Source organism: Amphiura filiformis, chromosome 2 (assembly GCF_039555335.1).
Source record: "Amphiura filiformis chromosome 2, Afil_fr2py, whole genome shotgun sequence".
Taxonomy (NCBI): Eukaryota; Metazoa; Echinodermata; class Ophiuroidea; order Amphilepidida; family Amphiuridae; genus Amphiura; species Amphiura filiformis.
The window spans coordinates 8,064,524-8,077,653 of record NC_092629.1 but is presented as its reverse complement, the minus strand read 5'-3'; the positions used below and the strand labels follow the sequence as shown (position 1 = coordinate 8,077,653).

The window sequence follows — 13,130 nt, the reverse complement described above, 5'->3', positions numbered from 1 at the left end:
TTCAATTGGATCGTCAAAGTAATTATCAAGAACTCTCATGCCCACAAGTTTTGGGATGTAGCCCCCCCCCCCTCCCCCATATAGCATGTTGGTGTTCGCAATTGCTAACGGCATTTACCCCTAAAGAAGACATAGGGAAATCAAAAAGTTGTGATTTTTCCATGTTTTCTTTAGGGTAGGTGCCGTTAATTTCTGGAATAGCCCATAACATGACAGCGTCTGAATATAAAAATAGATAAGACGATTAAATTTATAAAGATACGCAATCTTTAGGAAGGGGTGAGCGAGTATAAAAATGCACCTGTTGAGCAAATTATTCAAATTTAAAATGTAAAACCTAAATCGCCTGTTTCTAGGAAAGCGCATTTCGATTCGATACTCCGATAAGTTATGACGATATGTGGTTTTCCATAATCATTTATTGTTTTAGTTGGTTTTCCATAATCATTTATTGTTTTAGTTGGTTTTCCATAATCATTTAAGAGGACTTGTCCAGGAAATTCGACTTTTGGGTGGCAACGGCCAAAAATAGATTTTCCTTATAAGTTGAGTGGTAAGAGGCCTTTGTCTCATATAAACACTGGTGGATTTATTTTGACAATTTATATCTTGTTGCCATAGTAACGGACATTTTTTCCATTATTAGCCAATTTAACCAATTGTCACACTTTCGAGCAGTAAAATACCCTTTTATTAGAGTAACTGTACCTCACACATAAAATTTCTTAATATTTTCTTATAATTTTTCCGATATAGATGGAAGGCTTAGTAGCAAATACATTACATAACAAATTAGAATGGGGTCAGAATTGGGCTATACCATTTATTTTAAATAGGGGTGTTTTTGATAATTTTGAATATTCCCATTTAGACCTAACTTCTGGGCTTCATACCCCGTATGGTAACGCTTCATTTGATTTGTCATTTTAGGGTTGACTTGATGGGACATTGTTACATTGAAAATGGAAGAAATTAGTTTGGGGAAAATCATGTGGTAAACGGGTGTTGCCAGAAAATGTTGCATACTTTCAATTTTGTAAATGGATTTAGGTGCATCATAAAGCTGATTCTCGCATAGAATACTTGTATAAAATTGTACTATTATCGTGTACAATAGTTTAGTGTACTTTGTATAATGTATTTATATATAAAAAAAAATAGCAGAGTTGCCATTCCGCATGTAAGTGTTGCCATTTTTGGCAAAAAGTGTACTACATCTGTAAAAAGTTATACGCATGCTTGCAACACTGATGGTGTTCCTGATGAACTATAAATAATAAACCGTACTTTGATATTGACTTGTCATGAATAGCTGCATACAACTAAAATTGACATTATTATAATAATATTTGGATTATATTTACAATATCTACAGTTAAAAGTTCTATATCAACTTCTCATAGGCTTAATCCCCCCTTGAAATATGTGTAAAAATTCCGATCTTCTTTGCTCGTTTTGAAGCCTTTTGGGCACCTTTTGAGATATTTTATGACAACCAGTCGATGGCAAATCGATGAAAGTTTAACATATGATTCAATGTATGGGTAGCCTGAAGTTCCACCTCGTTTTCCAGGTACGAGGCACTAAACAGCCTCCTCACTGTTTTTGATATGCTCTCAAGACTATTTCGCGGACCTATTTTCTCGATAATTATAAAAATGCGACTTTTTTGGTGACTTAAATTCATGCATAGGCTTTACACTTTATTTAAGATATAATTTGCTACTCTCTCTGATTATTTGTATAAAGGGCAGCCCAAATACCTCAAAAAGTTTTTGTATTTTACCGGAACTCATTAGGGTTACACAAATGGCGCATTGATTTAATGGTGTGCTCCCTTCAAGGGTAGGCTACCGAATGTTCATAAAACTTTTGTTATTATGTTCTTGAAATATAAAATGTTTTGAGTAAAACACTCAAGGTTTGAGTGCTCTGTGACATTAGCCCTATTAAATTTATATGGTGAATTCTGAAAATGTGCACATTTTCAATATTTTGACCATCTATTTAGATTTGCATTAAATACCAATTATGTACCTTTAGTTTTTGACCGTTTATCTACTAAAAACCGCTTTAACCCTATAGCTAGAACTACGAAAAACAACCCCCTCTCCTAACATTTTTTATCCGTCATAAAAACACATGTGCCTGCGCCCAAACGACCTAAGCTAGTCGTAGATCCATCCTTTTATTTTCATTTTAGTGATAAAATGTTCTTACCCGGGTAGAACCCGGGTAGAACCGATCGTCAAAGATGACTATAGAGGGGGGTTGGTGAGGCACCCATTGGTTTGTACAGTCAAATCAATGATTTTCATTTCGCGAATAGTGTGTCTTTTCCTTTTATATTGAGGAGAATATTCACTGAAAATTAAATTTTTGTAGAATTTGTAGCCCAAAATCAATTTTTCCTACCGTATATACTTTTGTACATGGGCAGAATTTCCCAAATTTTCATGGGCACCCTCACATTATGACATCATAGCAACATTGTGTGGGGAATATTTGTACTTATTTTGGTATTACCGGGTAGAGGAGACCCATAGCTATACATTGGTACCAAATATAATGGTATCAAAAATTAGGGGGTTACATTATTTCTGTTGGTAAATTAAAATGATTTTTTCCCCGAATTCAATTAATGTAATAATAATAATGATAATGATAATGATAATGATAATGATAATAATAATAACAACACTAACAACAACAACAACAACAACAACAACAACAACAACAACAACAATAACAATAATAATAATAATAATAATAGGCCTAATATAAAATACTTAAAATGCAATTTTCCAATTTTTTAAAATAGAAACACTGCTTTTTTGGAGAAGTTGTTATTCATTAATATTTTATAAATTGTTAAATGCTACCAAAATACTTTGTTATGCAAAATGGTTCTCTACTAGTAAGATTATCCCTGAACTAAAAATGAATGATTAAAACCAAAATACTATAGAAACACTGTATTTTCAGCATTTTGATATTTCTGTAATCTCATATTTATATTTGCAATACATTAGGCTTACAATCTCCAATAATTGTAATTTCCCCAATGCTAATATTACAAATATAGGCGAAATAGACAAATAAGAGATTGTAAAAATAGGGAAATTTCTAGAAACACTGTGAGCATACAGATGATTTCCCCAAACCATTTTTTTTATAAATTCTTAAAGCATACTTTAATCTTCCAGGAAACAAAAGTTTGTTGAATTGGAAGCGTTGGCATGATACTTACAACCGTTTCAACCATACAGGTTTTATGTACTTTTTAAAATAATAAAAAACACCTCTCTTAGAAAAAGTGGTATCTCCCAAATCAAAAGGCCCTCAGTTCCCATTTAGGTCCTGAAACACAGACAAGACCTGGACCTAAATTCTACCCTCACCAACTTGAATGAACCCTCTCTAACTTTCTTCCAGAATGATATCGAATTGACAGAACATTTTACACATAATTTTGCCAAAATCACTCAATTTAAGGGGAAAAGAACAATTAGCCGTTTCCATGGCAACAAGAAGCTGGTGTCACTATAAATGTTATTTTTGATACATCACCATAAAGTATCATTGATTGACACAATATGAAGAAAATTGATGATTTTGCGTTTTGCCACAAATTTGACAAATAAGTCTATTTTCCTGGACAAGTCCTCTTAATTGTTTAATTTGGTTTTCCATAATTATTTATTGTTTTAGTTGGTTTTCCATAATCATTTAATTGTTTAATTTGGTCTTCCATAATCATTTATTGTTTTAGTTGGTTTTCCATATTAAATCATTTAATTGTTTAAGTTGGTTTTATATAATCATTTAATTGTTTAAGTTGGTTTTCTATAATCATTTAATTGTTTAAGTTGGTTTTCTATAATCATTTAATTGTTTAAGTTTACTTTGGACAATATTAATTTTACGCTACATGTAAAAAGTAACGATGACCAAAATTAGTTTTAATTTAAATGATTGTTATGGATCTGGGCAATGCACGGACATGCGGATAGTGACATTAATATGATGTCAAAAATTTATTTTTAAGTCTTTTTACTATCGGAAATAAACTTTGGATTTTGAAAAACCAAACATATTTTGGACATTATTCTACGTACTTCTTCACCTCTTCACGTTTTTCAACTTCCGTCTTATATCCTTGATCTTCATGTCCTAATTCCTTTCCTCATTCTTCAAGCTCATCTTGGCCCTCATGTCTTTTGTTCATCCTTGTCATCTTTTATTGATCTTCTCCTTTGTGGTTTTCTCCTCATCCTCATCCTTCTTCTCTCGCCTTCCTTTCCTCATTAGTTCTTCTTCTTGCTTTATCGGTCTTCTTATCCGTATTTATGGGGTTTTTTTTCTTCTTCTCCAACTCCTCCTTCTTATCCGTATTTATGTGGGGTTTTTTCTTCTTCTCCTATTCCTCCTTTCGTCTTGCTGTTTTTACAGGATTGATCGAATAGATATTAATAATAAATTAACGGGAATGAATCTCTTGCCGTTACGTCCTGTGAATGGACATCCCTTGCGTAAATCGAGGAAACTGACTTGGACACCATCGAGAGACCAAATCGATCCTGAGCCACATATCGTTGGATTTTTCGCAGTGGATACGGCTGGGTAAGTAAAATCAAGCCTCACTAATTCTGGCTATTTACAAAAATATAGGCAAAATCGATTTTCGGGTAAAAAGTCCTAATTCCACGACCATGCGATTTTCAAAATCAACGCGTGAATATATCCATGGATTGGTGACTCTGCATGCCACAATAGAAATTACTAAATTTGACATTGTGGCAGTTGAGTTGTGGGTAAAAAAGGTGAAATCAAAGCAGAATTAGCAAAACTATGATCTAAGTCTGGTATGATGTGCCGTAGAAAGTTGCGGCAATCATTTGCAACTTATTCTACTTTGAAAAGCTAAAACATTTACCCCCCAAAATAATAAAGGGGTAAGTTCAGGTCTGTCAAATTCGAAAGTCTTAAAATCCGAAAATCCAAAATAAGTTGTAAACCTGGTCAAGTAAAATGTCACAACCTCCAACCTATTGGGGTAACCAGCTTAAGACGCATGGCCTTATCAAAATTTGCAGAAGAGTCAAAAGAATCATTCCCATAGAACGCGCAGGTTAAAAATATCAGTATGCTTGGACTATATTATATAAATAGTCACGTGACCACCTCCGCGCTGCCATAACAGCTTGTAGACAGTGAGTTTCGAAGTGACCTTCTACATAGCGGGTGGTCTTCCTGTACATTTGAATGCAAAAGTGCCAAAAACACAAAGGGCCAAAATTGTCTATTTTGTTCAACTCTGTAATTATATCGTAAACGTTTCCGTCAATAAATACTTTTTTCCGTCAGCAAATACTTTTAAATTGTTGTTTTGATAACATTTTACAAATTCGGAATCCCCCCTCCCCGGTGTACTGAACATTTTGATATATGATTTGTCTATTTGGAACATCTGTCCTACGGAATAGTTGAATAGAGCACTTTTTGGCTGCATGGTCTCTATACTCCAACCCTTCCAGAACTACGTCCATTCCTTCCACTGACTAATTCCAGAATTAAGATGCGTTTGATCTGTTGTTTTTGCATAGCTCATGATATGCTTTGATATTCGTCTACTAAAACGCTTCCTTTTAGTATATGTGAGAAAAAAGAAGGTCATAATACTACGCAACCTTGTCGTACTACTTCTACTTTCTTTTCCCCCCTTTTTTTTGATATTATATGAAATAAATATTTAAAATGATTTTTTTTTTCAGAATTTCTAGCGGTTTGTCATACGTCAACCTTAAAGTGGTAGACAAGGCACCTCTTTACCCTGTAAAAGCCAAAAGTTACCCATCAGAAGGACAAATAGTTAATTCCCTCAAGAATTGGCGTATTCGATTTAACCGAAAGGTAACCAAACGAAAACACAAGTAATAGTATAGTACAGACTTAACATTTAGTATGGAATATTTTTTCTCAAAATTAAAACACTAGTCTGGAAGGGGTCTGCATAAACCGCACGGGGTAAATGTTAATTCGTGTGTGTCGGGAGATGGTGTAAAGTAATTGTTTGACAGAAGATGTGCTTTCCATTAGTTTACATTATGGCGCTCATAAAGTAGTTAATTGGTCTAAAATGTCTAAAATTTGAATTTTGTGTGGGTAAAATTTCTGAATTTGAGCAACATTATTCTGATATTATCAAATTTATTGAGGTTTGAGGTGATATTTACTGAACCTTAATACCAATAAGCGTTCGTCGCTCTGAAAAGTTGTAATGGCCCCCTGGTGTCAAGTGTTATACACTTACTGTACACAAAGCAACAACGTAAGCTCATTGGACAACCAAGAATCCGTGCAGCTGTTTTGTACCATAAGTTAATAACATTTGACCTCAGGGAGGCCATTTAAACTTTCTGAGTACGTACCACTTTAAAGGATCATATTTTAAGCTCCTCCCCTGTTAAAAAAAAATGGGTACATTGCAAGTGTATTTCACCTATGATGAATGCCAATTGCTGACGAAGTTTAGGAAATATCACCTCGAACCCCAATAAATTTGATAATAATAGAACAATGTTGTATACAGTCCGAAATTGTGTCTCCCACAAACCTGAAATTCAGCCTCCCTAAATCCGCCATTTTAGTTAAAGCCTTAATGTACGATCTTTTTAAATTTTTAGATTTTTCTTTTTTTCTGCCAAAATGATAATATGCAATCATTATGAAAGTTCCAAATACGAAAAAACATGGGAAATTTGCATAGAAACAACATCATAACCTTCACCTCTATCACTCGAAACTATCTCGTACTTTTTGGATTGACGCCGAGTGCGGCCTCAGAGTTAGTCTCCTACGCAGCCAGTTTGGTAATGCTCCCTCCACATGTGTGGACGGAGCGTAACCAAACTGGCTTCGTAGGAGATTACGATTTGCGATCGTTATGTCGGACCAACATAAAATCATCCCGTTTTACTACAAATAGGGCGAATTTTACAGTTTGCTCACAGATGTAAGTTGGAATATGTGTTTACAAATATGCCAAAAAATCGATTTTGAAAAATATAAAGGTATATTCTGAAAAAAGATCGTACATTAAGGCTTTAAATTCGGTACATTATGAGCACCATGATGTAAACTCATGGAAAGCACATTCTCTACCAAACAATTATTTTACACCATCTTTTTACACACCCCAATTAATATTTCGTCCGCGTGGTTTATGCAGACCCCTTCCAAGCCAGTCTTGGATTTTTGCGAAAAAATATTCCATATTAAATGTCAAGCCTGTAATACCCGTACAATCCCTAAACACACCACATATACTCATGATCCACAGTCCCCTCCACACTCACCCCTACTTACCCAACACACATCAAACCCATAAAATATTAATGCTTGATAGATTGGGTGGATTCATGGCTTCAGCAAAGTCTCTCCTTAGTCTTTCCTAATAGCTATGTTTTTACAGTGAACATAGAGGATAACGATAACTTTCCCGCCCAATAATATAAGCCTACATAATTTATAATGATAATTATGTGTTCATAACCTCATGAGCCAGAATAGGAAATAAAATGCCGCAAAGACAATAATTGATGTAGTTATCGTCACATTTCCTTAATTTTCATGTTTCAAAAAAATAGTAATCCAAGTTTTTCTTGTATATTCTTGCACTTCGATTGTCTTGGGAAACACAGGTTCAACCTCCGACGCAACCGGCATTTATAAGGCTGATAAACCCCCAAGGTAGAGAAGTCGGCCGAGTGGATTCATCCGATCCACGCGAAGTGACATTCACCCGCAAAGATCTATCTTTTGATATGCTTATAGAAGAACGTGCAAGTGATAAGCCGTACACTCTAATTATTGAGGAAGGCGTTGCAATTGATGCGGAATACGACGATGAACAATGTCCCATTTATTCTAATCCAGGGGAGTGGTCAGTCACCATTCGTTATGGTAAGAATATTGTTCGTGGTAAAGGGTTGCTTGCATTAGCGAAGTACGGTGCATGGACAAAACTCAGTAGAAATTAGCATGTGCCCAATTTGCTATTTAAATAGCGTATTGATGATCCTTGCTAAAGGGCGTCAATATGTCGCCGGTCAGAGAGAGCTTGACTCGAAAGTATAATAACATCGCGCATCTTCAAATACTATGTTGGTTTAAAATGCGCAGATAGTTGTTGAGTCGCCTTCCTAAAGTGTATTCCATTTTCTTTACCTTCGTCTTAATACAAAGTCAATAATACATGTTGTCCCAAAAGCGTACCGCGGAATGTGGGCATGTTGCCCGTAAGGGTCGACCCTAAGTCAGGTTTGCGTGAACGAATTAACCTAGTAATTGTCTTACATGGTCAAATTTAAGTTCTTACCCTCGCCCTCGAGGTGAATTGTTTTTCTTCATTCTTGGCAAATATAACAATGACATTATGCCCTTTCAGATGAAAAAAGAAAAACTTTGGGCCTAATACAGAATATTTGGGCATCACGTAACGTATAAATAATGCGATCCGATTCAGTAAAAAAAAACATGTTAATTAATTATATCTCCCTGATCTAATCGTAGTAATGTTGGCGTTTAATTGGAGAATGTTTTTCTCCAAATTACATCTGATATACTTTTTAATCAAAACAAAATGGATGACATTAAGGTATAATACTTCTGGTCATAAAAAAAACATCTTGAACTACTTCGCTGAAAATGTTAATGGTGTTAGAAATAAGGGCACCACAACGAAAGAAGAAATTCTCATATATTTCTTACCGGTTTTGCATGGTGAACAAGAATTTATCACCATTGTATGGCCTATTTATACTAATGTTTCATCTCTTATCTATCGGTATAAGACGGGAATAAAGGGAGAAACGACGTTTATTACAATTTTGAGTGTTTATCAAAAACGCATTTGTCGGTTTATTTTGCTGATGAAAATTTCACTAATTTTTATGATGACGTTGATGATGACGACGATGACGATGATGATCATAATCATGATGATTATTATCATCGTAATACCCCTTAGTTGATATAGTATACAATCATAATACCCTTTAGTTGATATATTATAATAATAATTCAGGTAAGTTGAAACCATCCAAAAGAAAATTGCTCAACCCGTTAGGGGAGCATAAATAATTTGGATTTGGTTGACACTACATAGTTTTACAGAGCTGTTTCGTAAGGGCCAATAGGCCCTCACTCATCAGAAACTTAATGCAGAATGAGGCATAAACTAAAATATACACAACACCTAGCTCAAAAGGATTACATAATGTTACATAAAATCAATAGACAACATGTCATAATTTCAAGTGCGCCATAATTTCAAGTGCGCAATACCATAAAATTCAATACAGATTGTCTGAATAGACATCATAAAAACTTAATCACAAAGGAATATAAGTGAGGAATCCACTTCAATATGTCGAGTGGACAGGATCATATAAATATGATATGATCCTATATCATATATGATCCTATATATATATATCATATAAATATGATATGATCATATTATATGATCATATCCAAATTCTTTATATATATTATAATATATAACTTATATATCTATACAGATGAAGAGGCAAAAACTCGACCTACAGATGAAATGAAAGCCCCAACCACGCCTCCCCGTGTCCCTACCAAAGCTCCAACCAAACCTCCCCGCGTCACCACCCAAAAACCTGTCGAGCCCCCTATTTTTGAATGTGATCATGATAACGTGGATGTCAACGTACCATCAGACGCAGAAGAAGGCGACGAATGTTTCATACATCTGTCGGAAGAGAGTTTTGACGTGACGTCACATAATAGCAATAGAGTTCCTTACAATATCTGCTGTTCGACTACATGTAATGAATAATTGATACAGGTATGCATATTGTTGAAACGATAAGAAATGTAGGTGTTGTTGTCATCTACTGTTGCTGTGAGGTCCCATATTTTGAGTAACAGATGCCGACATAGCAAGAGCCATAAACATGATAAAGACAAGCCAAAATGATACTACTATATAGTATGATATTGTGTTTGAATGACATATTAAAAAATGCTATTTTTCAAATACATAGAGTCAGCGATATAATATACGCAGGGTATCATGAGAAGGTAAAATTAATCTTAAATGGCTTAAAAATTATTTTAGCTTCGTTTTATTCATAAAAGGAAACGGGATATTTTTCCCACGAAGAATCGGAAGATGAAAAAAATCCCGATCAAAAAAACGTATATCATGGCGTTGTATTATACAATACGAATACTGGGACAATAGGCAGTGCATTCCCCCTCCAGGTCTCCAACACCAGAGCCCACCCGGAACACAATCACTCGAAGCCTGCAACGGCACCATCACAGAACACAAGTTCCGACTGATCGGGTTACTCCAATCAAGACGTTTACGCATATACTGAAATTAATCTCTTATCCGTTTCTTTTTTTTTTTCGTTTTTCTTTCAGTCGATATCTGACCACTCTACCGCGCAGTCCAGAATTAGGCCTAAGGACCGTTTAGCCCTGGTATCGTCTTATTTGTCCATATTTATCTTTGCCATGTAAAAACACAATTTAATTAATATAAAATCATTTATCTGATTAGGTAAGCAGAAATAATAGATTAGCTGTATATCATTGACACCTTGGAACACAAAACTGTCAACTGCATTGGCATAGTGCACAAAAGGGTTAACTGCTATGGTTAAGCAAATGCGGTTTTGAACTTTTTGTGCTCCAGATAGCCCATGTGGCTACAGCCAGTCTACTCTGAAGTACAAAGTACAGACGCGGACGCACACATTGTGCCGACTTTAAAGGCACGCATACCTGCAGCAGAGATGCAGCACTGCGCACTGTTTACGTGCGCGTTGTCACTTTGTACTTCAGAGTGGACTCCAGCGGGAGTATGAATTTAAGATGAATGAACACATTAGGTGGCTCAATTTGAATTTCATGCACCCTCGACCCTCTCAGAAAGATTCAACCTGGATTTCCCACTGAGGGAGGATGAGTTTAATATGGATTTGCCACAGTGTTCATTTTATTTAAAATTCATACTCCCCTGTGGAAGCTATTTCCAAAATCTTCCACAGGGGTGGTGTGGATTTTAAAAGGAATAGCCCAATCTGATCCAATCAGAAAAAAGGAGGCATTGTTGACAATGAAGTCTAACATTAGTATACGTGAAGATATCGTAATGCCAATTTACTTTGTATTTTATTGCTTTTTTTTTGCTCCGCATTTTATTCTGTATATCGATTTCACTTTGCTTTTCGCTTTTGTTGGCTAGTTTAGGGAAACCAACGTTATATTAAACAAAAACATACACTTGGTTTCATTAAAATTTAAACCACTTTAATAATAATAATGCGTTCTTGTTCAGTGCTTCTACACTGGCGGACGATTATGGCCAAAAATGGGGCCGAAAAAATCGACTAAATCCTGTCTTATCTAACAGAAATAAAAGCTGTGAATGTATGAATTATTAATGACTCGTGAACTTGATTAAAAAGGAGGTGTAATCTTCAACTTGTTATAATGTCATAAAATAATTATGTGGCTGGCGGCATAGTCTTTGTTGTTATTTACCGAATAAATTATAATACTATAAAGCATTAGTGGTTTAGTAGTTTCTTTATTCTTTACCAGGTATATCGGTGTCAGTTTGACACCTTATGGTGCTATCAGAATTCCCAAAAGAGTCATCAATATAAGATTGAAAGTGTGGTATCAATTTGACACCGTTTTTGGTAGCACCTCGGCAGGGCCGGATTTACCACTAGGACAGATGAGCTCGGGCCCCGGGGCCCCCAAATTGCCCTGTACATCTTCTTTTGTAGCCCGTAAACACCATGTTTTGGGCCGAAATAGGGTGGAAATTTTGCGCGCTGGCTCTTTTTATAACATTATTATGTTTTCAGAATCTTCCTTCCTATACCTCTCCACACAATTTAAAACGTCAAAAAATAGCATATTGGATCCATTTTGCATCCAATTTTAGCGCCACCTGGATCCAAATCCCCCGTGATTTTTAAAATTGCCGATTTTGCCGCCAATTTTAACGTATTGTAAATCGACCGATCGTATGTGATCAAGAGAGAACACAAACGCACTGTATGAGACTATTCATTCATGAACTCGATTTTGTTTATTTTGGTGTCAAACCGGGAGAATTTGATTTTCTACGGACGCGGAAAGAGATGTTTAATTTCATGATTCTAGGCTTGAAAATCGACGTTGTGGTGTACTAAATGCATGTTTCAACTGCTAAGAAATGAAGAAATTAATGTGGTTTGTTGAAATATCCTTGGAAAGTACAAAAAACTAGTAAAAACCGGTGCTAAACCACTACGTAAAAGCTGCAGAATTCGGCAATCTCACATACTCGGACATCAAAAATTGTCAAATTTTCTGACCAAACCAGAGGATTTATACCTGCCAAGTGCCAAATATCACTTTTTGAACTAATTTGAGACTCTGCAAGGTGTGAATGATGTTAGCACAGACAAGGTAGGGTTTTAGATAAGCTTATGAAATCGGCAAATATAGTCCACCCAACTGCATAGCTGGACTGTTGCCTTGGCTCTTGCACTGGCTGCAGGCTTGCACTCTGTTTTTTGTAGCTTAAGTTACGCTTACTTTATCAGTTTATTGCCTATCAAATATCATTATAAACACTTTATTACATCATATTTTTAACCCTCATAATTCAATTATATCATTTCGCAACTTACGAACGACTCGGAACGAGTACGTAACTTCATGAGACGTGTATTTTTTCCCATTTTTTCCTCTTGTGTTGGTAGGCAATCTCTGGGAAGTGCAGATTAGTAAATAATTTTAGTGAAATGTAGTTTACAATACATTCAAAAGTTACGATGGATTTTGAGACTTATGAAGCACTACGAATCGTCATAAATTTTGGTCAAATGGATCCCCATTGATGTTACGTAAACTTATGGAATTCTGGAAAAAAGTCCGGAAATAGGCCGATTTTTTTTTTTTTTTCAATTATTTTTTTTGCTCTAGGAATGTTACAAGATCAGTCGATTTTGACCCCCCCAAAAAAAAAACAAATCACAAAAAAAATAGAATTTTGTATTTTTAATAATGATTCTGAAAACATAATA

The 13,130-nt window shown here is 35.2% G+C and overlaps 1 protein-coding gene across 3 annotated transcripts in view; it reads left to right on the top strand.

Annotated features, from left to right (window-relative positions):
* The window catches only part of LOC140145849 (uncharacterized), a 138,382-nt gene that overhangs the window by 16,209 nt on the left and 109,043 nt on the right, over positions 1-13,130 (top strand). The window contains exons 8-12 of one of the 3 annotated variants that reach the window (XM_072167536.1): positions 4,453-4,623; positions 5,775-5,913; positions 7,704-7,965; positions 9,585-9,880; positions 10,465-10,495. The exons of 1 other annotated variant lie outside the window; for it this stretch is intronic. In XM_072167536.1, coding sequence (XP_072023637.1) covers positions 4,453-4,623; positions 5,775-5,913; positions 7,704-7,965; positions 9,585-9,871 — 859 coding nt within the window. In that variant the 3' untranslated portion in view covers positions 9,872-9,880; positions 10,465-10,495. Of the gene's footprint in view, positions 1-4,452; positions 4,624-5,774; positions 5,914-7,703; positions 7,966-9,584; positions 9,881-10,464; positions 11,616-13,130 lie in introns of those variants that run through there. One more of the 3 variants, XM_072167535.1, reaches the window with a different exon arrangement.